This window comes from Lissotriton helveticus, chromosome 10 (genome assembly GCF_964261635.1).
Source record: "Lissotriton helveticus chromosome 10, aLisHel1.1, whole genome shotgun sequence".
NCBI classification, from domain to species: Eukaryota; Metazoa; Chordata; class Amphibia; order Caudata; family Salamandridae; genus Lissotriton; species Lissotriton helveticus.
The window spans coordinates 523,682,307-523,707,013 of record NC_136071.1 but is presented as its reverse complement, the minus strand read 5'-3'; the positions used below and the strand labels follow the sequence as shown (position 1 = coordinate 523,707,013).

At 50.0% G+C, this 24,707-nt stretch overlaps 1 protein-coding gene across 1 annotated transcript in view; it reads right to left on the bottom strand.

Annotated features, from left to right (window-relative positions):
- Window positions 1-24,707, bottom strand: part of XPO6 (exportin 6) — a 654,194-nt gene that overhangs the window by 178,564 nt on the left and 450,923 nt on the right. The window contains exon 18 of the mRNA XM_078663046.1: window positions 22,968-23,123. Coding sequence (XP_078519172.1) covers window positions 22,968-23,123 — 156 coding nt within the window. The remainder of the gene's footprint in view (window positions 1-22,967; window positions 23,124-24,707) is intronic.

The window sequence follows — 24,707 nt, the reverse complement described above, 5'->3', positions numbered from 1 at the left end:
AATAGTGCCTTGCAAACGTGTGCAGCGAGGCCCACGTAGCTGCCTGGCAAATGTCCTGCAAGGGCACTCCTCGGCCAAGGGCAGTGGTAGTCGCCGTGGCTCGTGTGGAATGAGCCCTTAGTCCAAGAGGGGGCTCCTTCTTAGCCAAGGAGTAACACGCCTGGATACACAAATTGATCCACCGCGAGATGGTCCGCTTGTGCACCGCCTTTCCCTTCTTAGCGCCCACATAACCAACAAAGAGTTGGTCATTCACCCGGAACTGGCGTGTGCGATCTAGATAGTAAAAGAGCGCACGTTTTGGGTCCAGACGGTGGAGCCTCTCTTCCTCTTTCGAGGGATGCGGAGGCGGAAAGAAGGTGGGCAAGGTAATGGACTGCCCAATCTGGAAGGCCGTAACAACCTTGGGCAGGAAAAAGGGTCTCGTCTGCAACACAACCTTGTCCAGATGGACAGAGAGTAAAGGAGGTGTAGAAGAAAGAGCCTGGAGCTCACTCACTCTCCTGGCAGAGGTGATGGCAACCAGGAAAGCAGTCTTGAAAGTAAGAAGACGGAGAGGACAGTTATGGAGCGGCTCAAAGGGAGCACACATGAGATAAGTAAGTACAAGATTCAAGTCCCACTGGGGCATCACGAAAGGAACAGGAGGGAACATGTGTGTGATGCCCTTCAAAAACCTATTTACAATTGGGGACTTGAACAAGGATGGCTGATCAGGTACCCTTAAGAAGGCGGAAAGGGAAGAAAGGTAGCCCTTGATAGTGCCCAGAGCAGAGCCCTGCTGGGCAAGAGAAAGAATGAAGAGGAGAACCTCAGAAAGGGGGGGCAGAGAGTGGATCCACAGCCTTTGCTGTACACCATGCCACAAATCTGTTCCACCTGCAGGCGTATACCGACTTTGTGGAGGGACGCCTGGCTGCCAGAGTGACATTACAGACTTCGGGAGGCAAGTTAAATGGCCTCAACTGTCGCCGCTCAATCTCCAAGCTTGTAGGTGGAGACTGGACAGGTTCGGTTGGAGGACCGTCCCCTGCTGCTGCGACAGAAGGTCCTCCCGAAGAGGCTGACGAATCAGGGGATCGACTGACATGCTGAGTAGCTTGGGATACCAGTATCTTCGTGCCCAGTCCGGAGCCACAAGGATAACCTGGGCCCGGGTCGCGCCTGATCTTCTTCAGCACTCTGGGTAGAAGTGGTATAGGCGGAAAGGCGTACAATAGACCGCAACTCCACTCGCGACGAAAAGCGTCTCCGAGCGAGTGCCGCCTTGGAAATTCCAACTCGCAGAACTGATGACATTGCGCGTTCTCTTCTGCGGTGAATAGATCTAACCAAGGTTCTCCCCACTGCTGAAAGAGACCTTGCGCCACGTCAGAGTGCAGACGCCATTCGTGATCCATCATGCACCGACGGCTGAGTTTGTCCGCCCTGGCATTCAGAGAACCTGCCAGGTGTTGAACCACCAGGGTCACGCCCTGGTGTTCCAGCCACTGCTAGAGGCGCAGAGCCTCCTGACATAGGGTCCACAACCCCACCCCGCCCTGTTTGTTGCACTACCACATGGCGGTGGTGTTGTCCGTGAACACCTGCACTACACTCCCCCGGACAGAGGGGAGGAATGCCTTCAGTGCAAGTCAGATCGCCCGCAGCTCCAGAAGGTTGATATGGAGCCGGGACTCGGCCGGAGACCAGAGGCCTCTGATCTCCGCCTCTCCCATGTGGCCTTCCCAGCCCTGGAGGGACTCGTCCGTCACAACCACATGCTCCGGGTGGGGTAGGGAGAGGGATCTGCCACTGACCCAATCGCGGTCCATGAGCCACCACTGCAACTGTCTTGCAGTGCCCTCCGAGATCAAGACATGATCGGACAAGTTTCCCTGATGCTGGGCCCACTGAAACTTCAGGTCCCACTGCTGAGCCCGCATCCGCCACCGGGCGTGATGCACCAGAAGGATGCAGGAGGCCATCAGCCCCAGAAGCCGCAGCGTCAACCTGACCGAGATTCGGGATAAGGGCTGAAAGATCGGAATCAGAGCCTGAATATCCTGAACCCGCTGTTCGGGAGGATAAACCCAAAACTGCGGCGAGTCTAGAACCGCTCAGATGAAGAGGAGCTTCTGAGAGGGACACAGGTGTGACTTCGGCACATTGATGGAGAACCCCAGCAAGTGCAGGAGGTCGGCCGTAGTCTGGAGGTGGCTGACGACTGTCTGGGGCGAGCCCGCCTTCAACAACCAGTCGTCGAGGTAGGGGAAGACTGACACCCCTAACCTGTGCAGATGAGCTGCGACCACCGCCATCACTTTCGTGAACACCCGTGGGGTGCTGGTAAGGCCGAAGGGGAGCACGGTAAACTGAAAGTGCTCGTGGCCTACCGTGAGCCGCAGGTAACGCCGGTGTGCCGGCAGGACGGGGATGTGAAAATAAGCGTCCTGCAAGTCCAACACTACCATCCAGTCTCCAGGGTCCAGGGCAGCTAAGACCTGAGCCAAAGTCAGCATCTTGAACTTCTCCTTCCGGAGGAAGCCGTTGACGTTCCGTAGGTCCAAGATAGGGCGTAGGCCCCCTTTGCCCTTCTTGGGTACCAGAAAGTAGTGGGAGTAACAACCACACCCTACTTCTGGCCCCGGAACGCGCTCGATGGCCCCCTTGGCCAAGAGGGCTGTGACTTCCTCTTGCAGAAGTTGCAAGTGATCCCCCGACACGCGGTGGAATTGCGGTGGCATGGCTGGAGGGGTCGCCTCGAAGGGGAGGGAGTAGCCCCTTCGGACGATTTGCAGCACCCACCTGTCCGACGTGACAGTGCGCCAGTGGAAGAGGTGATGGCGAACCCTGCCCCCCACTGGCGTCACATGGGCCTGAAAACACAGACTAGGAAGGTTTTGAGGCAGGGCCTGCGGAGGGAGGTGTGGACTGGCCTCGCCGTTGTCCCCGATCGCCGCAACGGCGGTTTCCACGGCCGCCACCGCGCTGTTGAACATTCTGCGGTGCGTGGCTGGCAGCACGTGTGGGGGCGCCCATTCCGTGGCCGCAAAAGGCACCCGATTGCTGGCGTGTGGCCGAGAGGCCCAAGGACTTGGCCGTAGCCCTGGAGTCCTTAAAACGCTCAGGCGCATGGTCTGCCTTGTCGCCAAAGAGGCGACGGCCATCGAACGGCATGTCCAGAAGAGTGGCCTGGACATCGGCCGAAAAGTTGGCGGACCTCAAGCAGGCATGGCGTCGAACCGCCACCGTTGTTGCCATAGCCCTGCCCAGTGAGTCCGTGGTATCCAGCCCACACCGGATGGAATATCGTGCTGCATCCCGGCCCTCCACAAGGGCTTGGGCGAGTTTAGCCCGGACCTCCTCCGGACATTGTGGCAGCACTTCCGCGACCGTGTCCCACAGGGTGTGGGTGTAGCGGCCCAAGAGGCATGCGGTATTGACAGACCGCAGTCCCAAACTCAGGGACGAGGACACTTTCTTCCCGAATTGTTCATACCTCTTGGATTCCCGATCGGGCAGAGCCGTCGGGAATGCGGTCTGGGAAGTGGAGGCCTGGATGACCAGGCTCTCGGGGGTGGGATGGGTGGACAAAAAGCAAGGGTCGCCAGGGGCCGGGCGGTAGCGTCTGGCCACGTTCCTATCCACAGGCGGACCTGTGGCGGGCTTGGACCAAGTGCCCACAAGAACGTCACACAAGGCTTTATTAAACGGCAGCAGAGGCTCATTGGAGCTTGCCTGCGGTTTAAGGACCTCAGTGAGGAGGTTAGTCCACAAGGCCGCGACGGGGAGCTCAAGGTTTAAGGAGCAACCAACAGTTTTGTACAGAGTTCCCCAGGGGAGAATCAAGAAAAAACTTTTTTTCTTTTTTTCTCAGCCTCTCTTTTCTCTCACTCAAATAAAAAATGGGGGTTTAGTGCATGAGTGTAGACCCTCTTCAGAATGTAAGGATACCTCACACAGGCTCACGGCAGGACCACAACTGTTGTCCCAGCCGATGACCGTCCAGCGTCATCATTGGTATCCTGCTCCTACGGCAGGCTGGCGGTGCAATGCCCGTCGGGCAGCGAGTGAAGCTGCACTTTAGCGGAGATCTTCAATTCCGAGGCCAACGGGTGTGTGGGTGTGAGGGGCCTATAAGGGGTGCAATAGTGAGCGTAGTGGGGTGTTCTTAAAAAAAGTCAGTGGAGTCCTAAGTGGAGAAGGTTTTAATGGTCAGGCTCACTGCTTTATTAAAAAAGGTTAAGGGGAATTAAGGAGTGGAGAACAATGAGACCAAACCTTTATTCAACCCTTATTGTGACAACGGTCAACATGTTTCACGCCCTAAGGGCGATTCATCAGGACCTAGTGCTCATATGATTGCTAGCGTCCCCCGGTTTGGGAGGACACTGGTATACGACCTGTGTTTTGTCGTTCTCAAATGATTCCTTCAGAGGGACCTCCTGGAAAAATGAGAAAAAATATAAGCAAACAACCGATGATGTCAAGATAACGATTGACAGGGGTACATCATAATTGTGCCTATATCCTGGGTGTCAGAGCAAACGTGCCCAGTGGCTAACGTTGTTTTAAGGTGGTGACAGGGTCGGGTGGTGGTGAGAGTGAGAGATATTTAAAAATGTACCCAGATATATATACACATATCCACAGTGCGCTTGGGTGAGTCGCTCTGCATGATGATGCCATTCCGGAAATCTATAGCATGCATCTACGTGAAGGCGTCATATTCTCGCCTGTGTGAATAGTACACGGAAGTAGTGGCACATCCTCACTGAGTCAAGCGGTGAATGGCGCCAACAGTGAAGTGTTTCACGTGCATCTGTAAACCAAATATTGACCCACAGACGCTATTAAAAGCCACACAAACCATTAGAGGTAATTTGACACTCTGTGAAACGGGGAATTCAACGCTGGCAGTGGGATCGAATATCCAGCGAGGAGATAGTAAAAAGAGTAAACATGCCATGCTAAATGTGCGCGTTTGAAAAAACGCCAGTATGGAATGCACTATTCCACTTACCCGTTAGGAGACCTCTTTCAAGCCTCACGAGCTGTCCAGGTGGGGCCAGCACCGATAAGGGATTACCTATAGGGGAGGTAGCTTATTTAACGGGATCGATGGGAAAGGCTAACTAGTAGATCGCCTGGAGACGTGACTGAAATGGCTGCAAATGGGCGCTAATGTGCAGGCAGCCACTCAGAGCTCGGATCAACACCTTACCTTAAGAGTCGGCGGTGGCAGGCTTCTCTACACCTACCCCTCCCACTGGAACTCTGGTACTGGACAGCCGGCGCTGGAGTGCAGCTTGTCCGGTGTAGATAGGGAAAAGTAAAGCGCGCGTAAGGGGTGTGTCAGACCAGTTGCTGGGTTACGGCGCTTGGGTGTAGAAACAGATGAGGGGTTTAACTACGGATAGCGCGGACCAAGCCAAAAAGGCCGCGGCCATCACACACAAGGCTGTACGAACACTGTAAAGACAGTAACCACTCTCCAGAGAACATTCGTTGGACTGTGATTGAGTCCTTACCGAACTTGAATCAACCAGCCTTGTTCAGATATGAACAGAGATGGATACATCGTCTTCAGAGCGACGATTTGGGACTTAATGACGGGGTGCCCTGGGCGACACTCGCCAGATAGTGACCAATCCGGACCAGTTGTCCACTTGCCAGTGTTCCTTCATGCCTTGCTAGATTTCCACATCCATCCATTGATGGACTCCGTTGTTTTATGGCTTGGGACATGTATTCTCCAGCCTAGCCTTCGCTCACCTCCGTGATTTCGAATCACGTGCCCCATGGGCGATCCTCCCGAGCCTGAACTAGTGGTCTTTTTACAATACGCCTTAAACACATGCCTTGGGAGACTCTATAACAATTCCTTTAATTGGCCTCACCACTATCCGCAGCAACCCTCTCGTTGTCTTAAACTCGCGCAGGCCAGGGCAAGACTCGCTGGAGAGTTATTACTAATTTGAATTAATTGACCATTCCCACATGCCCCTACACATGCCCTGCGAGTGTTCCAGAACCATTCCAAGATGGCCGCGGCCTTTTTGGCTTGGTCCGCGCTATCCGTAGTTAAACCCCTCATCTGTTTCTACACCCAAGCGCCGTAACCCAGCAACTGGTCTGACACACCCCTTACGCGCGCTTTACTTTTCCCTATCTACACCGGACAAGCTGCACTCCAGCGCCGGCTGTCCAGTACCAGAGTTCCAGTGGGAGGGGTAGGTGTAGAGAAGCCTGCCACCGCCGACTCTTAAGGTAAGGTGTTGATCCGAGCTCCGAGTGGCTGCCTGCACATTAGCGCCCATTTGCAGCCATTTCAGTCACGTCTCCAGGCGATCTACTAGTTAGCCTTTCCCATCGATCCCGTTAAATAAGCTACCTCCCCTATAGGTAATCCCTTATCGGTGCTGGCCCCACCTGGACAGCTCGTGAGGCTTGAAAGAGGTCTCCTAACGGGTAAGTGGAATAGTGCATTCCATACTGGCGTTTTTTCAAACGCGCACATTTAGCATGGCATGTTTACTCTTTTTACTATCTCCTCGCTGGATATTCGATCCCACTGCCAGCGTTGAATTCCCCGTTTCACAGAGTGTCAAATTACCTCTAATGGTTTGTGTGGCTTTTAATAGCGTCTGTGGGTCAATATTTGGTTTACAGATGCACGTGAAACACTTCACTGTTGGCGCCATTCACCGCTTGACTCAGTGAGGATGTGCCACTACTTCCGTGTACTATTCACACAGGCGAGAATATGACGCCTTCACGTAGATGCATGCTATAGATTTCCGGAATGGCATCATCATGCAGAGCGACTCACCCAAGCGCACTGTGGATATGTGTATATATATCTGGGTACATTTTTAAATATCTCTCACTCTCACCACCACCCGACCCTGTCACCACCTTAAAACAACGTTAGCCACTGGGCACGTTTGCTCTGACACCCAGGATATAGGCACAATTATGATGTACCCCTGTCAATCGTTATCTTGACATCATCGGTTGTTTGCTTATATTTTTTCTCATTTTTCCAGGAGGTCCCTCTGAAGGAATCATTTGAGAACGACAAAACACAGGTCGTATACCAGTGTCCTCCCAAACCGGGGGACGCTAGCAATCATATGAGCACTAGGTCCTGATGAATCGCCCTTAGGGCGTGAAACATGTTGACCGTTGTCACAATAAGGGTTGAATAAAGGTTTGGTCTCATTGTTCTCCACTCCTTAATTCCCCTTAACCTTTTTTAATAAAGCAGTGAGCCTGACCATTAAAACCTTCTCCACTTAGGACTCCACTGACTTTTTTTAAGAACACCCCACTACGCTCACTATTGCACCCCTTATAGGCCCCTCACACCCACACACCCGTTGGCCTCGGAATTGAAGATCTCCGCTAAAGTGCAGCTTCACTCGCTGCCCGACGGGCATTGCACCGCCAGCCTGCCGTAGGAGCAGGATACCAATGATGACGCTGGACGGTCATCGGCTGGGACAACAGTTGTGGTCCTGCCGTGAGCCTGTGTGAGGTATCCTTACATTCTGAAGAGGGTCTACACTCATGCACTAAACCCCCATTTTTTATTTGAGTGAGAGAAAAGAGAGGCTGAGAAAAAAAGAAAAAAAGTTTTTTCTTGATTCTCCCCTGGGGAACTCTGTACAAAACTGTTGGTTGCTGCTGTTCAGGACGAGTACATTGGACCCCCCCCACAAATCGTCCACCCCTCTTCCCCCTGTTTGATATCAGCTCAAGGTTTAAGGCCTTGCCCCCCTCGTCAACACTACACTGTAAGCAGCCCCCTCCTCCGTAGCCACGGTGGGAGGGGAGACAAATACAGTGTCTGGCGAAGTGTCAATACCACTGGCCTCCCCTAGCTCATATGTCCAGTCCTCTTGAGACTGGCAGTCTTGTGCCAGAGGGTCCACAGACCCCTCCCAATCACTTTCGTCACCCATCTCCTGCAGAGCAGGGTCATCAGACGGGGCCGTTTCGTGGAAATAGAAATCTCAAAAGGCCGTCTGAAGCGGCGCCGCTCCGGCGCCATATCGGGACCGAAGGGAGGATTGGGGTCGGCGTCCATAGTGGGCGCCGGGGGCGACACCCGCAGGGCGGGCGCCGGTGAGGTCGACCGGCGACGACCCGGAAGCGGATCCAGTGATGGCCTGCGGCGCCGGGGCCGAAGCACCCGACCCGCTAGGCCCTCCATCCGGGGCCCGGAGGCGCCACGGGACCCGGCTGAGAAGGGAGGGACCTCATGGCTATGAGGTACCGCTCGACCTCCTCTGGTGTCGCGTCATGCCCAGTGACCCGAAGGTGTGGGGCAGGCGGCGACGCCTGCGACTCCATCGGAGCCGTGTGGGTGGTGTCACCCGAACCCCCGGCCGCAACGTGCGAGCGTCGGGGTGGGTCGGAGGAACGATGACGTCTCTCCGACCTCTCATGCCTCTTACCTGAGGACTTGGATCTTGACGACCGATCTCCACTCCCGGAGCTGCGAGGACTCCGACCCCGCGACCGGTCCCTCGACCTCCTGTGGGACCGGGACCGGGACCTGGAGCGGCGCGGGGCCTTCTGCCGGAGCTCGAGTCGCTTGCGGGACCGCTCCCGCCTAGCTTTAGACGTCAGGGCCCGGCAGTCGGAGCAGGTACGGTCGTCGTGGTCGAGGCCTAAACACTTGAGACACCGGCTATGGGGGTCGGTAACCGACATCAGTCGGTCGCACTTGGAACAGGGTTTAAACCCGGGCATCCCTACCGGCACCGAAGTCAAAGACTCGAGTAGAGAAATGATCGAAAAGATCAAAAAGTTTAGTCAAAACTGACGTCAGCGCGCATGGGCGGCGTCTAAGTACTCCGACGAAGTCATTCCGGCGCTAACGACGCGGACGACGGACGCGGAGCCGCGGACGACGCCTGCCGGCGCGCAGGGGTATTGCTATGCAAAATTTTTCCGGATCCAGTCGGACGTCTGGGGATAGTCTAAGGTAAGGAATCTATCACAAACGTGTCTCTTTCAGATAAATACTTATGTGGGACAAGGTCTGGATAGTCTGGAAGGCATATAAGAAACGCGGCAGCGCCATCATCTCAAAAAGCGCTGCCCTACCTAGTAGGGACAGCGGGAGCTTCTTCCAAACAGTGGCATCTCTCTTGAACCTCTGCAGGCGCAGCAAGAGGTTTCTTTCATATCGCGTCGTCACCTCCGTGGAGATGAACATTCCCAGATACATGAATCCCTCTGTGGCCACTGTAATCGGACAAGAGTATGGAATTGCCGGGGATTCCCCGTGGAGGACGTAGAGGAGAAACTTCCCCCAGTTAATGCTTAAGCCTGAGTTCCTCCCAAAACTGGTAAAGATGTCTAACGCAACTCTAAGGGACCTGGAAGAGGACACGAGGTATAAGATGATATCATTCGCATATAGAGAAATCCTGTCCTTCCACCCGTCTGCCCATTTGAGCCCCGCAAGGAAAGATCTGGTCATATCCAGGCCACCAGCGGCTCTAGAGAGAGGGCAAAAAGAAGGGGTGAAAGGCGGCAGCCTTGCCGTGTCTCCCGTCCCAGCGTAAAAACCTCCGAAAGTTATTGTTCACCACCACCTGTGCCAAGGGCTCAGTATAGAGGAGGCATACCCATCCAATAAAGTTAGGACCAAAGCCCAGTTTTTTGACAACCGCTATCATATAGGGCCACTCGAGCGTATCGAATGCCATCGTGGCATCTAAAGAAACCACCACCGCGTCGTCCTGGATCGTGTGGCAGCGTCCTAGCACTCCGTGGAGGCGTCGTAAGTTGAGCGCGGTATTTCGGTGTGGCATAAAGCCAGATTGGTCCGGGTGGACCAGAGTGGTGATGATTGGCTGCATAGTTAAAATATCTATCCACTGTTGCGTGGAGGTACTCTTGAGTTTGTTTTTGGGAGAGAGAGAACAAAACTTTTAAAAAGCCTGGCTACAGCTGGGATGTTCCCAGGAACGGCTGTGTGAATATGGGAAAGGAGGAGTGACGAGCATTCTGATACCAGGTCTGGAGTCTGCCTGCTCCTTTAAGTGTTTTTGCCTGCACTCAGGGGAGGGGACAACGTGGCATTTAGTAACAGAAGATGACAGTTTGGACAGGATCGGTGGTAGCGAGGGGCCGAGAGATAATGGGAGTTGTTTGAAAGGACACAGAGACCTGATACGTAGAAGTAGAGAGGGGCTTCAAAAAGAAAAAGAAACAAGTAAAATAAACATATGGCTTGGAAGCGCCCCGCTAGCGCAGTGGTATGCTGCAATCATGTGTTTGCTGGCCCCGGCGTTGTGCGTGTGAGTGTGTGTGTGTGCACGTGCAGTCTGCTATTTTATGAAGCATATACTCGCGCTTGTGGCGCACCCCTGCACGCTCCCGCAAGGTGGATGCTGCCACAAGCACGAGGAAAAAGAGCAGAACGACAGCTAAAGTTCCTCCTATGCAGCGCATGTGCTCTGCGTAGGCGAGACCTAAAAAGATAGGGCCTGATTCACAGAACTAACTTAAGACAAAATCCTGAATTTACTACCATTTTAGTATTCACAGAAGGAACTTACTCATTTTGGTAGTCACAGAAGGCACTTACTCATTTCGGTATTCACAAAAGTTAGGACTCCTACCTTTAGGACTCCTAATTGCCTTGTGTGAATACCGAAAGTCTTAAAGGTAGGATTTTTCCCCGTTTAGGAGTCCTAACTTTGCTACTCCTAAACTGAGAAAAATCTTAACTTTAAGACTTTCGGTATTCAAAGAAGGCATTTAGGAGTCCTAAAGTTAGGACTCCTAACTTCTGTGAATACCGAAATGAGTAAGTGCCTTCTGTGAATACCAAAATGGTAGTAAGTTTAGGATTTTGTCTTAAGTTAGTTCTGTGAATCAGGCCCTTGGACTATATATCCACGTTATCAAATTACCGCCCCATCTCATTGTTGCCATTTATGGCTGAAGTGTTTGAGAAACTGGTCAATCTCAAATTGACCTCTTTACTGCAAGATAATAATCTACTTGACCCCTCTCAGACAGGTTTCAGAGCAAGCAATAGCACGGAGAGTAACTTGATTGCAGTCTCGGATAATGTCAGACTGGAGGTAGATCAGGGCAAGGCAGTGGGGCTGATTCTTCTAGATCTCTCTGCAGGATTCAACACAATCGCTTATTATCTGCTGATTAAAAGACTGCATGAGATAGGACTCCACTCCGCTACTCTCCGATGGTTTGGATCCTTTTTATATAACATACCCCAATCCATTCAGCCTTGTACTTTTAGATCCCTCCCCTTCAGGTCAAAATGGGGCATCCCCCAGAGCTCCTCTCTGAGCCCTACAATTTTTTAATGCATTTGTCACTGCCCTTGTCATTTTGGTCAAAAACTGGGGCTTCAACATTTGCTCTTACGCTGATGACACCCAGCCGATCATTTCTATTGGCGAATAGCAGACAGAACAAGCACTGGCGTTGCCAATAGGTTTCGCATTTGGAAAGTTGGAGCTATTGGTTTTGTAAATGACATTTTATATTTATATATCGTTATTGGCATTGTCAATAACAATATATAAATATAAAATGTCATTTACAAAACCAATAGCTCCAACTTTCCAAATGCGAAACCTATTGGCAACGCCAGTGCTTGTTTTAAGTTTAATGTCCTGTTGGAAAGTTTTAACTAAACCTACCTCGTCAGAAAACACACAAGTGTATTTAGTAAACAAACTAGTTAACAAGGTATGATCACAAGTTTCAACTGTATCACATGAAACTGACGAAATAGGTAAATCACCTAAGACAACAGGCTCTGGATTTATTTGACTATGCGCCGTCGGCAGTGACACCATGTTTTGATTTTGCAGTTTCTGTTGACACCATCAGTACTGTATCCCCATCGTTATTTATTTCTTCCCTCTTTCCCTCTCCCGCTGCAGTCACACGAGAACAGAGCTAATTTCATCGGCACCGGCCCCTGCGGCTGGAGTGTGTTGCGGTGTAGTGCCAACTGCCCCCGCCCCCTCCCCCCCCCCCCCATCCTCGGGAACGCGTTTGGCAATTGGGTGGAAAGAAATACCTTTATCCCGAAAGCACAAATCAATTTAAAGTAATACCCCCAAGTGTACAAGGCAGCTAGCTGGGTTTGTGTTTTAAATGAGCATGTTTACAGTCTTATTATATATAGGAGTCTGAACCACGAGAGAAATACAAATCCTCACTGGCTAACTATAACAAGAAGGACTGGGCGAGAAGGGAGGGGAGAATGGCAGCAGCAGATGAGCCTGATTAAAGCTGATGAAAAGGGAGGAGGGAGTGCGTTGCGAGCAGCAGCAGGGAAGGGGGCGGAGAGGAGGCTCTGATGGAGAGCGATGTAAAGCCATGCTTTGCAGCGAAACGTAACAAGAAGAGAGAAAAAGTAAAGTGTGAGCAGGAGGGGGCAAAAGGAGAGAAGAGAGAGAGAGAGAGAGAAAAGTAAAGCGCGAGCCAGAGAGAGACAGGGCCGTGAACAGGGATGTAATTAGGGGGGAGGAGGGACGGAACGGAAGTGCTGGTGGGCAGAAAGGACGGCCGTGGGAGGCGGATTAGGGAGATGCGCGTTGGAAGAAAAAGTAAAGCGTGAGCAGGAGGGAGCAAAAGGAGACAGAGAGAGAGAGAAAAGTAAAGCGCGAGCCAGAGAGAGACAGGGCCGTGAACAGGGATGTAATTAGGGGGGAGGAGGGACGGAACTGAAGTGCTGGTGGGCAGAAAGGACGGCCGTGGGAGGTGGGAGGCGGATTAGGTAGATGCGCGTGCTTGTGTGGTCACGTGACCCGCTTTTGTGGCTACGTGACCTCACATGCACTGTGAAGAAACCGCAGTGGTTTCGCTAGTCGATCGAGCCCTTGAATTTTCGCCTATTACATTCGCAAGCGAATGATAATAGGCGAAACCTAAAAACTGAGCGGGCTCTCTCTCTAAAACAGCCACCTAGATGACATCGCATTGCCTAAAACTCAATGCAGAGTCTATTATTTGGCAGAGTGGAACACATTTGGAATGATTCTTGGTGGGCCCTCTTGTTCAGTACTACCCTAGAACCCAAAATTACAGCAAAAAACTTAGGAGTTATCATTGACCGGACCCTATTCATGCAAGACCATGTGCTATCCGCATGTAGTAAAGGTTTTGGTCAGTAAAAATTGCTTAACTATTCAGATAGATTCCGACTGACTGACATCGTACAGTAATTCAGGCCTTGAGTATTAGCCATCTAGACTACCACAATGCCCTATATGTGTGAATTGCGGATCTGTTCACACGTCTGCTGATTATTCAGAACACTTCTGCAAAACATACCTGCAATAAGGACAGATATAGCTCTGCTACTTCCTGCCTAAAATCTGGTCACTGGTTGCCTACACGAAAAAGGGCAACATTTAAACTACTCTGTCATACCCACAGAGCTCGGCACAACCCTGGCCCATTGCTTCTCAGGCAGAAGGTTGAATTTTATCAACCCTCAAGAAATGCAAGATCAGCAAACTTTGCCCTGGCAAAAGCAAAAAGAATCAGAAAGGCCAGAGCAGGTGATCACTCCTTTACCCATCTGACAGCTTCTCAGTGGAATGTACTCCCTTTGGAGCTCTGTCTCACCTGTGATTACCTAGTGTTAAGGAAAAAACTAAAACATGGCTCTTCCCTGACTGATTCATTTGCTTCGTACGCTTCCATCCACTATCCTGTTGACCATAACATTTGGCAGTGGCTAGCCTGTGGGTTTTTCAGGAGACTGAAAAAGCGTACAGCGCAGCCAACACTGCTTGTTGGCGTGCGAGGACATCCTCACAATAGTGTTTTATTAAAGTATGGAGTGTAGACCAGGAAGCTGCTTTGCATATGTCTGCTATGGGAATGTTCTCTAAATAGGTCATAGAGGGCCTTTTTTAGGTGTAGAATGGGGTCTTGGAGGAACGGGACGAGCACTCTTAGCTTTTGCATAACATATTTTGATACATTTGAATATCCATCTCGCTATGCTATTTTTGAAAGAGCCTGCCCTTGATGGAGTTTAGCAAAGGCAACAAAGAACGGTTACGTTTTTTTAAAGAGTTTGGTTCTATCTACATAGTACATTTGAAATCGCTTAACATCTAAAGAATGTACAGACCGTTCTGCAACAGAGTTATGTTGACACATCTGAGTGAGGTGATCGCAACAAGAAACGCCACCATCCAGGAAAGCAATTGAAGAGGGCAGAAGAGGGCAGTACTGGAGGGGCTCAAAGGATGGACCCATAAGTCTTGTGCGTATGATACTGAGATTCCACAAAGGGGCTGGGGAGATTCATGGAGGAATAACCCTTTTGAGACTATACATACAAGCTCTGATCACAGGAATCCTTAAGAGGGATATGTGTTGTCTATCTTGGAGATAGACAGCTACTGCAGCTAACAGGAACCAGATGGAGGTACACGCTAGTCCATAGGTTTTTAGGTTTAGACGTCCCCGCACTAGCTGCTAAGGGATCAATGTGTTTCAATATGCAGTAGTGCGCAAACATGGTTCTGCATGAGAAGGTCAGACCTGCTGGGGACCTCCAGGTGTGGAACCACAGAGAGCTAAATGAAAGTGGTGAACCAAGGATGTCTAGCCCAGGTGAGAGCCACCAGAATGGTGAGCGAGATTTGCCGAAGCCTCTGAATCACAAACGGGAAGGAGGGAGAGGTGGAAAAGCATAGGCTAATACCAGTGACCAACTGTTTAATTGTGCATTGCCCAAGGGCTGTGGGAATCTGGAGGCGAAGTTTGGGCAGTTTGAGTTTCCTGCCATGGCGAGGAGGTCAACGTCATGTCAGGAAATCCCTATTGCTGGAAATGCAGGAGTAGGACTCAGGGTTGGATGCATTCTGAGGTCTGCTAAGTCGTTCTCCAATCTCAGAAGGTACTCCGCAAAGCAGATGGATCCTGTGGTGGATAGCCCACTGCCAAATGAGAGTGTCACCCTGTTTCTGTAGGCAGTACATGGACGTGCTGTTGTCCATTGGGATGAGGATGCTTGAACCTCTTCCCAAATTAGGCGGTGTTCTGTGGAGAGAATGTGCCTGTGAGGTGGTAGTGCAGGAGGAGCGGAAGGGAGCTCCAAACAGTACCCGTGTTGAATGATGTCCAATACTCACTGGTCGGGGTAAAGCATTGCTCAATGGGGAAGAACATCTTAAGTCGACAGGGGTTGTTTGGTCGGGAGGAAGGGTGGGCAAGTCATGGCTTGGCGGGCATTTCCTTTGGGGGAGCTGCCTTTGCCTCAACCCTTGGAACTGTTGCCCCAGCAAGCCTCTCGGAAGTAGCCCTAGGTGGAGGGTTGCTGAGCCTGCTGATCCTGGAAAGAAGTGGCGGCATCTGGAGAGGTGGACTTGGAGCCACCACAGTAGGCTGAACTGCAAAAGAACCGTCAAAGGGCAGGCGTCTGGAGGGCGTCCCATGGCCTACAGGGTCTCCATATCCTTGTTTATCATTTCCAGCATCTTGTTAACCTGGGGTCCAAATAGATGTTCCCCATCAAAGGTCAGATTGAGGAGATGCTGTTGGACATCCAGCTTGAGAGACAGAGCCTGGCATATCTGCGTAGGAGCATGCAGAGAGCAGCGGTGTCAAAACAGCATCAAGGGTACATCTGATTGTAGTGTTTAAATTGAGCTTCCACTCAGCGAATAAATCATGCCCTCGGTTGCGGTACTTCTCTGGCAGATTTTGGAAGAGCTCCTCCATCCCGTCCCAGTAGGCCCGGTTGTATCGGGAACAGAGGCCAGTAAAGTTGGTGATGCCCAAGTGGTTGGCCACTTATACCATGGCATGCTTGACAGCTGCATTGATATGCCTAATTTCTTTGTCCGGCAGTGTCTCGCCATCGGTATCCTATGTGTTGGTTAATTTACGAGCCATATGAACCACCAAGAAGTCAGGAGGAAGTTGACCCTGGATGTAGATTGGATCAGAAGGGATGGCATTGTATTCTTTGTCTACCCTAGGTGTGACCAAACAAGCTTTAAGATGCTCCCCAAAAAATGTCAGAGGCCGGTTTAAGCATACCTTTCAGCAATGGGAGGTACTGCATGGAATGTTGTGAGGAGGAGAGTTTCCAGCAGGAAACATCCTCTATGGCATACCTATGTATGGCGACCTTATGGAATGAGGCCACCCTACCAAGGACCTCATGGTAGTAGGTAGTGTCATCTGGTGGGGTAGAGATCATGGTCTGTGTCCCCTGGAAGGTCCTCATCATAAGAATCTTTGTCAACCTGCAGGGGCAGGTCATATGGGTACACTGTGTAGTACTCCCTAAAGTCAGAGTATGGTGACCCCTGTGGCATATATGGAAGCAGGTGGGCGGAGTGGAGGCGGGGGGGGTGAGGGTTGAATTTGTGGTAGGTGGCTGAGCTTGTGCTCAGGCTTAAACCAGAGGTTACAGACCTGACGGATATCAGGCCAGGTTAATTAGCGCAATACAGAGGACATTAGCGAAAATACTTTAAAACATAAGCACTGGTGCACCACACATCAATTACAAAAACTTAAGGGAGCAACTATATAAACTGTATACAGTACAGGTATTATTCAAAGTTTTTATTTTATTCCAATTTTCTGATTTCTTTGAAAATGTGGTCATAAACATCAGTTTTCACAATGAAACAGCCTTTAGCGAAAATACATCCGTTCCATAACAGGCAAGAATTGGCAATCACGATGCAAGCAGACTGGTGAGGTCCAGAAGGGCGAGAAGTCTTTGGAGGGTCGAAGTCAGCCATATCCCAGCCCTGAACAAAGCCTCACGTTGAGACAATGAGAGAAAAGGCATCCATGATAGAAAACAATACCAACGGAAAGAAGAGGAACTGAGGAGAACTGGATAGGCGTAGATCTGGAGCTCAGTAACATGTTCAAATCAGACAGTGGGAAAAAAACCAATTAAAAATGGAGCCGAAGTTGGAGCGGAAGGTGAATCATTTGGCGTCTCAACATGCTAGGGACCCCTCAGACACCAAAGCCCATGCGCTGCGCGTGAAACAACAGGAATATAAGGAACATCTTTGGGCAGAAGCCAAAACCTGAATAATGTCAGTTCAGCATATGGTCTACGAGTCCAGGGACAAAGCCGGCAAGATTCTCGCCTGGTTGGATCGGAGGGAACGAGCGAATAGGTGGATAGCACAGCTCAGGTCAGAGAACAGCGAGTTAACATCTGACCCACAGGAGATAGTGACTATGCTGGCAGTACACTATGAACAAGTGTACACATCCACAAACACAACCACAGTCCAGGAAGCGCTTGCATTTCTTAGAGACATACATATGCCCATGCTTACACCAGAGGAAGCAGAGGGACTAGAGACGGATATTACAGTAGATGAGCTCAAGGTGGCCATCTACAAGATACAATCGGGTAAAGCCAGCGGCCCAAATGGCATCCCAATAGAATTCTATAAACATAAGGCAGATAAAGTGGCCCCCTATATGTTAAAAATGTATGATGCAAGCAGGGTCCAAGGCGAGCTCCCAAGAGATCAACGGTTGGCTACCATAGTGGCCACCCATAAACCTGGCAAACCCGCTGTGGAGTGCGAATCTTACCGGCCGATCTCATTGATTAACTCGGCGGCCAAGATTCTGGCCAAAACGTTAGCGCTCAGACTGACACCTTATCTCTCTAAATTGGTCCACCTGGACCAATCAGGATGTATGCATGACAGGAACACTGCTTTGAATGTCAGACGTCTACACAATGTCCTGGGACGAAAGCATACAATACGGGAGGACGCAGCGGTGCTATCACTGGACCCAAAAATGGCCTTTGACTCGGTGGAATTGGCATTTCTGTTTGCGGTCCTCCAACCCTTAGGGTTTGGACCGAAATTCTGTTCCTGGATACGCCTACTATATACCAACCCTATCGCGCATGTAGTTGCAGATGGACATCAATCGCGGGAGATTGCTCTGGGGCGAGGGACGCGGCACGGATGCCCGCTGTCGCCCCTTCTGTTCGCACTGGCACTGGAGCCATTGGTGGCCTGGATTAGATGGGACCCATTAATCCGGGGTCTAAAATGGAGGGAGGGATGTAAGATCGTATCTCCCTTTATGCTGATGACGTCCTTATATATGTCGCCTCGCCCACAAGGTCCTTTCACGCATTGTTCAACATCGGTGAGGTGTTTGGGTCGGTGTCGGGGTACACTATCAATTGGGACAAGTCTGCGCTATATATTTTGTACGGATTGCCTCTAACACTTCCTAGGGGTTGTACGGTCCAGATAGTAACAGATCATTTTAAATACCTCAGGATCTTTGTAACGTCCGACCCAGACGAATTCCAGGCACTTAATCTGCAAGCACCGTTGCAAAGGCTAAAACGTGATATCAAGGACTGGCGAACGTTTCCGCTCACCCTACTGGGCAGGGCGGTCCTTTTTAAAATGATGGCCTTACCCAGATTTTTATATGTCCTGCACAACACGCCAAGCCGGGTCACCGATTCATACTTTAGGGCAATAAACGCGGAGGTAAATGCTCTTCTCTGGGATAGCAAACCGACAAGAGTGGCTGTGTGTTAGAAGCTGGTACGATGGGGGCATAGCTTTACCCGACGTCCGGGCATACTACTGGGCCTCACAACTGACAGTTATCACCCAGTGGCTTCACACACCTGACACTGACCCTGCATACCGCCTAGATAGGGTGGTCTTGGGGACGGGACGGGACGGGGGGGGGGGACCAACAGGGCACACGATTCATGTTTGGCATAGGTCACACGGCACCCGGGATGGGCGGACAAGCTAACGCAACACACTACACTGTGGTACACAGGTAGACTGGGCACCCTGGGAAAAGAGCAAGGGGTTCCAAAAATGGGACTTGATAGGGATCTCCCGGCTGGGGGACCTCTGGAAAGATGGTAAAGTCATTGACTACACCGATCTTCAGGAACACTACGAAATGTCTCCTGGTGAACATTTTCGATATATGCAGATTAAACTTGTGATAAACGCAGCCCTTCAGGCAGCGGTGACACTCCCTGAAGCATCCCCTTTAGAGGACCGACTATTAACTGACTACTTAGATAAGAAAGCAACGTCTCTTACCTATAGGAAAATTATTAATAATCAACCGGACCTCCTTGTACGACTCCGGGCAGTCTGGCAGACAGAGATTGGAGACATGGACGACACTGACTGGCAGGACGCGATTGCATCGCCAAGGGAGGTAGCAGTATCCTCTAGACTGGGGTTGGTACAGCTAAAAATACTACATAGGACCTATTACACACGAACGACATTGCACAAGATAGAAAGGACTACTGACCTGCACTGACTGCGCCAGTGTGGCGAACTGGGTACATTGTATCATACTCTGTGGGAATGCCCGCTGATTACAACATACTGGAAGGCAGTAATGGAAACTATTACAGAGGTCAGCGAGAACCAAGTCCCGCTTGATCCTAGGTGTTGCTTATTGAACATCTGGGAGCCGACAGATTTTAACCATGCGGACCGTCAGTGGGCAAGGACAAGAATGATGATTGCTAAGTGGAATCTAGCACAGAAATGCGGGGCGGTACAAGCCCAAAGCTTGACCAAGTAGAGCAGGAATATGGTCATGGCGGCTGAGAAAGCTACATACATTCCTAGAGGGTGCCTAAAGAAATGGGGAAGAATGTGGGGCAAATGGAATGCCTAGAGGAAATATATGTACACCTCCTGCATTGGATCAAGACTCGGATGTTAAAGTGTAATACTATTGTTGATGGTGCGATCGTACTATAACTGCATATGATAGTTCTTGATGGACTGTGTACAACTATAATATCCTCTGTAAGGAATGTACTTGCAGATTCTGTTTGTTATATAATAAAATCATTTAATAAAAAAAAAACAATGGAGCCGATGCCCGAGCACATTACCAGTCAGAGGTGGAGCCACACTACATCGTTACTCGAGAAGACTTCTTAGAAGAAAAACAACTTGCAAAGATCCAAGCACAACACTAGATGGCAGGAGCATTCACAACATGTGTATCTACATCCACACATGCCTCGAACTACTAGTTCCTGCAAGATTTTCAACACCCTCTGTGTCCCTTAGCAACTAGGGCTAATGCTACCATTTCATCACTTACTATACTCTTTGTTATGCAGCTATATAGATACACAAGTAAAATACAGCAACCTAATAATGCACTGCAGGTATTGGGTGCAGGGTTAAAAATCCTTAAACCCCAAAAAGTCAATTTTAATCTTCATTTAGCCCTTTTCACTGACCAAGTGCCCAACCTTAAAACACTTTAGAAAACTTTAAAACTTCCCAGGTCATAGGTTAAACTGGATCAGCGACTGAACTAGCCATGCAGAACAATGAACAAAAGGTTGAATACAAATAAACTTTACTTCTATGAGGAAAACGAACTACATTGCTAGAACAAAACTAATTGTAAACATATTTTAAAAGTACTGTCAATGGAAAAACATTCCATACTTCATATATTTGATATTTTGTATTAAGTCTTTATTCAGGATCCACATGTTTTATCTTTGTTACTGAATACACAGACTTGAAGTAGCCTAAGAGAAAGTGCCAGGAGCCCATTGGCTGCTGCCTCAGCTTCATGCAGAGGAAAATAGATTCACCCCCAGGAGGGACACCTCTTTGACATCTGGAGATTTTACCAGCTCATGGCCTTGAGCTGCCATCCTAATGCTGGATCTACCGCAAGCGTTGATACCCTCCACTGAGACTACTCTATTGGGTCCTGTCACACCTTGGCTTTGGTGAGTGCATAGACCGCCTGATCAGCATCATATATAACCACCACACAGTCTGTGTTAATTTGGGGTTCCTTCTTTTTGAATCCATTCCTGTGGGCAAGGGCACCAGGTAACGCTGCCCACTCTCGCCACTTTTCTTTGCACTTGCAATGGAGCACCTGGTGGTCCCGGCGAGACAAGGAAGCAAAGAGTGCAGAATTCCATTACCACATGGATCCCACGCACTCTTTATATGTGGATGATACCCTCTATTACTTCAGAGACCTATCGTCCCACCGCTCCCTTATTGAGTACCTATATGCGGAGTACGGCATGGTCTCCGGGTGAGCTGGAATAAATCGTGCCTTTTCCTCCTAGGGCCCACCATGGAGTCAGTCACCCTAGACTTTGGCGAGGGACCTATTCGCTGGTAACGTACCTCATTTCATTATTTAGGGATCCGCATCTACCACACAGTGCAGAACTTATTAGATGAGAACTTGAACGGAAGGTCTCGTTGACAGTGGCAGTGTCATCGCTCTTGTCCCAGGTGTCCTTCTGGCGGTGCACTCCCACTCTGTCTGTCTGTGATGGGCTGCTTCACGGTATCCAGATGGTAATGCTTTTCTTTATTATTTTGCTATCCTCTCAATCGGCCTACTCAGCTTTTCTTTGGGGACCTCAGCAATCTCATAGGAGACCTAATAGGGCACAACTGTTGTAGGAGGAGGGCCCTCTCTAAACGGCAGTCCCCATTGGCGCAAGGAGGCATTGGACCCCAAACTTCGATTATTGTTAGGTGGCTCAACAGCCAATGGCTCTCCTTGTGGTTGGAGAACAGTTTCCTGGCACATTGGGCCCCCGCTTACTCAATCCACTATGTTGTCACTAGTGTCTCAGGGGACTTGGCAAGCTCGCAGCCATCCTCTTCTCTTCCAGGCAGCCTGACCTGCCTTACCAAAGCCTTAAGGGCCATGGATCACATCCCACCCTATGCTCCAGCGGTTCTCCCATGGGACTTCTGGACAAGTCTAGCCCTACCACTGGACAGGACCTACACATCTGGGACCAGGTCTGGATACTAACTTTGGGAGACTTATTTCAGCATGGTCAACTGTGCACATTCCCCTCCCTGACATAACATTACGTATTACACTAAGACAATTTCTCATCCATGTCTTCCTAAAGGACGTACTAAGAGATAACGGAGCTGTAAGTAACCTGGAACTGACCAATCAGCATTTGCTGCAATCTCTAGATATGCTGGGTAGCAGTCACTATTTGATCAATCAGCTGGCTACAGAGGGACTTAGGAGCTCAGACATAAATCACACAGAGGCCCTAAGAGACACCTGAGATGGAGTTTGACTGCCCTCTCAACAATAAAGAGAGGGATAAAGTGCTAACATATCACTGGAAAGCATCGTGAAATGCCATTTTTCAATTTATCGAATTCTATATGCTGCACAAGTCATACCCTTCCCCACAGAAGATCACCCGGATACTTCCAGGAACCTCAGGCCACAGATGCAGCACTACTGAATAGACTTGAACATGTTCTGTGGGACTGCTCCCACATATGCCCTTATTGGGATGACTGAGGTCTTGGCAAAACTTGAAATGGTCACAGACCTTTGGGGAGCGGGATCGTGGGAGTCGCTGGAGCTTGGGATATACCATTAGCCCCAAAGGCTTAAGATTGTGGCACGTTTTTTCACCTTGCCTTTATGGACACTCACAATTATATGGCTAAGATCATAGCCCCCTCCCTTACCATCCTCTTTGAGACGTGGAGTCTCCCCATCACACTAACCCACAAAAATACATGCAGCAACTTTACCTTTTTCAGGCAGACATTCGATTATTGCCCATTACCCTTGGGCCCCACCTATCCTCTCCGTGATCCCACCCCCCCCCCAGCACCCACCTTTTGCCAAGTTGACCTCACTTACTGTTAGACTTTGATACCCTAGCATTCCAACAACATCTGATTTAAATGCTTTTGTAATGCTTTATAGAAAGTATGTACCATGTAAGAAATGTAAATAAAAAGCTTTAAAAAAAAAAAGGAAAAAGTGCCAGGAAAGAATGACGATTGTAACCTAGGTGAGCACACTACAGTGCTGTCAATCTTATGTGGATTTAACATGTGGTTGTGCAGCAGGGTACAGAAATGAAACAAACCAAAAAAGCCTAAAGTGCAATTTACCCGATTGGTGGATATAGGCTGGAAACAAGGTCAGTGAGACCTGCACAGACTCCTGCAGGGACTGATAGCAGATCTGCCGTGACTTTGTTGACTCCCCTGAGATGTTGTCCACAATATCTTTTAATACACTGAGCGTTTCATGGATGGTCACCTTGCCTATAAAAAAAATAATAATAAAATCGATCATGATCTTCTACCCAGAGTACAACATCTAAACATATAGAACAATAACATACTCATTCTCGCTCAGCAGTTAACAGTTTCTTATTAATTTATCTCCAGCTGTTACGTCTCACTCGCAAATTTGCTTAGGCAAAAGAATGTGTTTTAAACAATGCAAACACGGACAATAAGAAGTCCTAGTTGATAGAAAATGAAAGTTTGAGACTGTTCTTTATTTCCTAAACTTTTCCGTTTGTGGTACCTAGGATTCTCAGCAGCTCATGAAGTCCTCAAGTAGAACTGGATGGAAGAACATAAGTAGTGGAACATAAATGAACAAGTTACTTACCTTCGGTAACGATATATCTGTAAGAAACAGTAGTTAGTATTAGATTCCTTACCTTAGAATATCCCCAGGCGTCAGACTGGATCGGGAAATCTTTGCGTACAGTACTCTTGCGCGTCGGTAGGCGTCGTCTGCGGCTCCACGTCCGTCGTCGGCGTTGTGATGACGTCATCGGAGTACTTGGACGCCGCCTCCGCGGGCTGACGTCAGTTCTTGGACACAGCTTTTCGACGCAGAGCCATGTTAAAAACCAACACTGGTGCCATTGAAACTAGGGCCCTGAAAGGGGATGACCTTAACCCTAGATATCAGTTCGCAGAACAGGGAGGATGGGTGGGACGGTAAGGAATCTAATACTAACTACTGTTTCTTACAGATATATCGTTACCGAAGGTAAGTAACTCGTTCATCTGAAAGAAACAGGTTAGTATTAGATTCCTTACCTTAGAATAGATACCCCAGCAATACTAACCCCTGTGGTGGGTCTGCGAACCAATAATCACACCAGAAACTCCTGGAGGACGGAACGGCCAAATAAGCCATCCCTCCGGACTTGGCTGTCCAGGCAGTAGTGTCTTGCAAACATGTGCAGGGATGCCCACGTAGCTGCCTGACAGATGTCCTGCAGGGGGACTCCCCGGCCCAGGGCAGTGCTAGCCGCCGTGGCCCGAGTGGAATGGGCTCTCAGCCCAACAGGAGGCTCCTTCCTCGCCAAGGAGTAACATGCCTTGATACACAAGACGACCCACCGAGAGATGGTCCTCTTGTGCACCGCCCATCCCTTCTTAGCGCCCACGTAACCAACAAAGAGTTGGTCATCCACCCAGAACTGGCGTGTCCGATCCAGATATAACTAAAGCGCACGTTTTGGGTCCAGACGGTGGAGCCGCTCTTCCTCTTTAGAGGGATGCGGTGGCGGAAAGAAGGTGGGCAAGGTGATAGACTGCCCGATATGGAAGGCCGTGACAACCTTGGGCAGGAAAGATGGCCTAGTCCACAACACAACCTTGTCCGGATGGACAGAAAGGAAAGGGGGTTTGGACGAAAGAGCCTGGAGCTCACCCACTCTCCTGGCAGAGGTGATGGCAACCAGGAAAGCAGTCTTCAGAGTAAGAAGGCGGAGAGGACAGTTGTGAAGTGGCTCAAAGGGAGCGCACATAAGAAAGGTAAGAACAAGGTTCAAGTCCCACTGAGGCATCACAAACGGAACAGGAGGGAACATGTGTGTGATG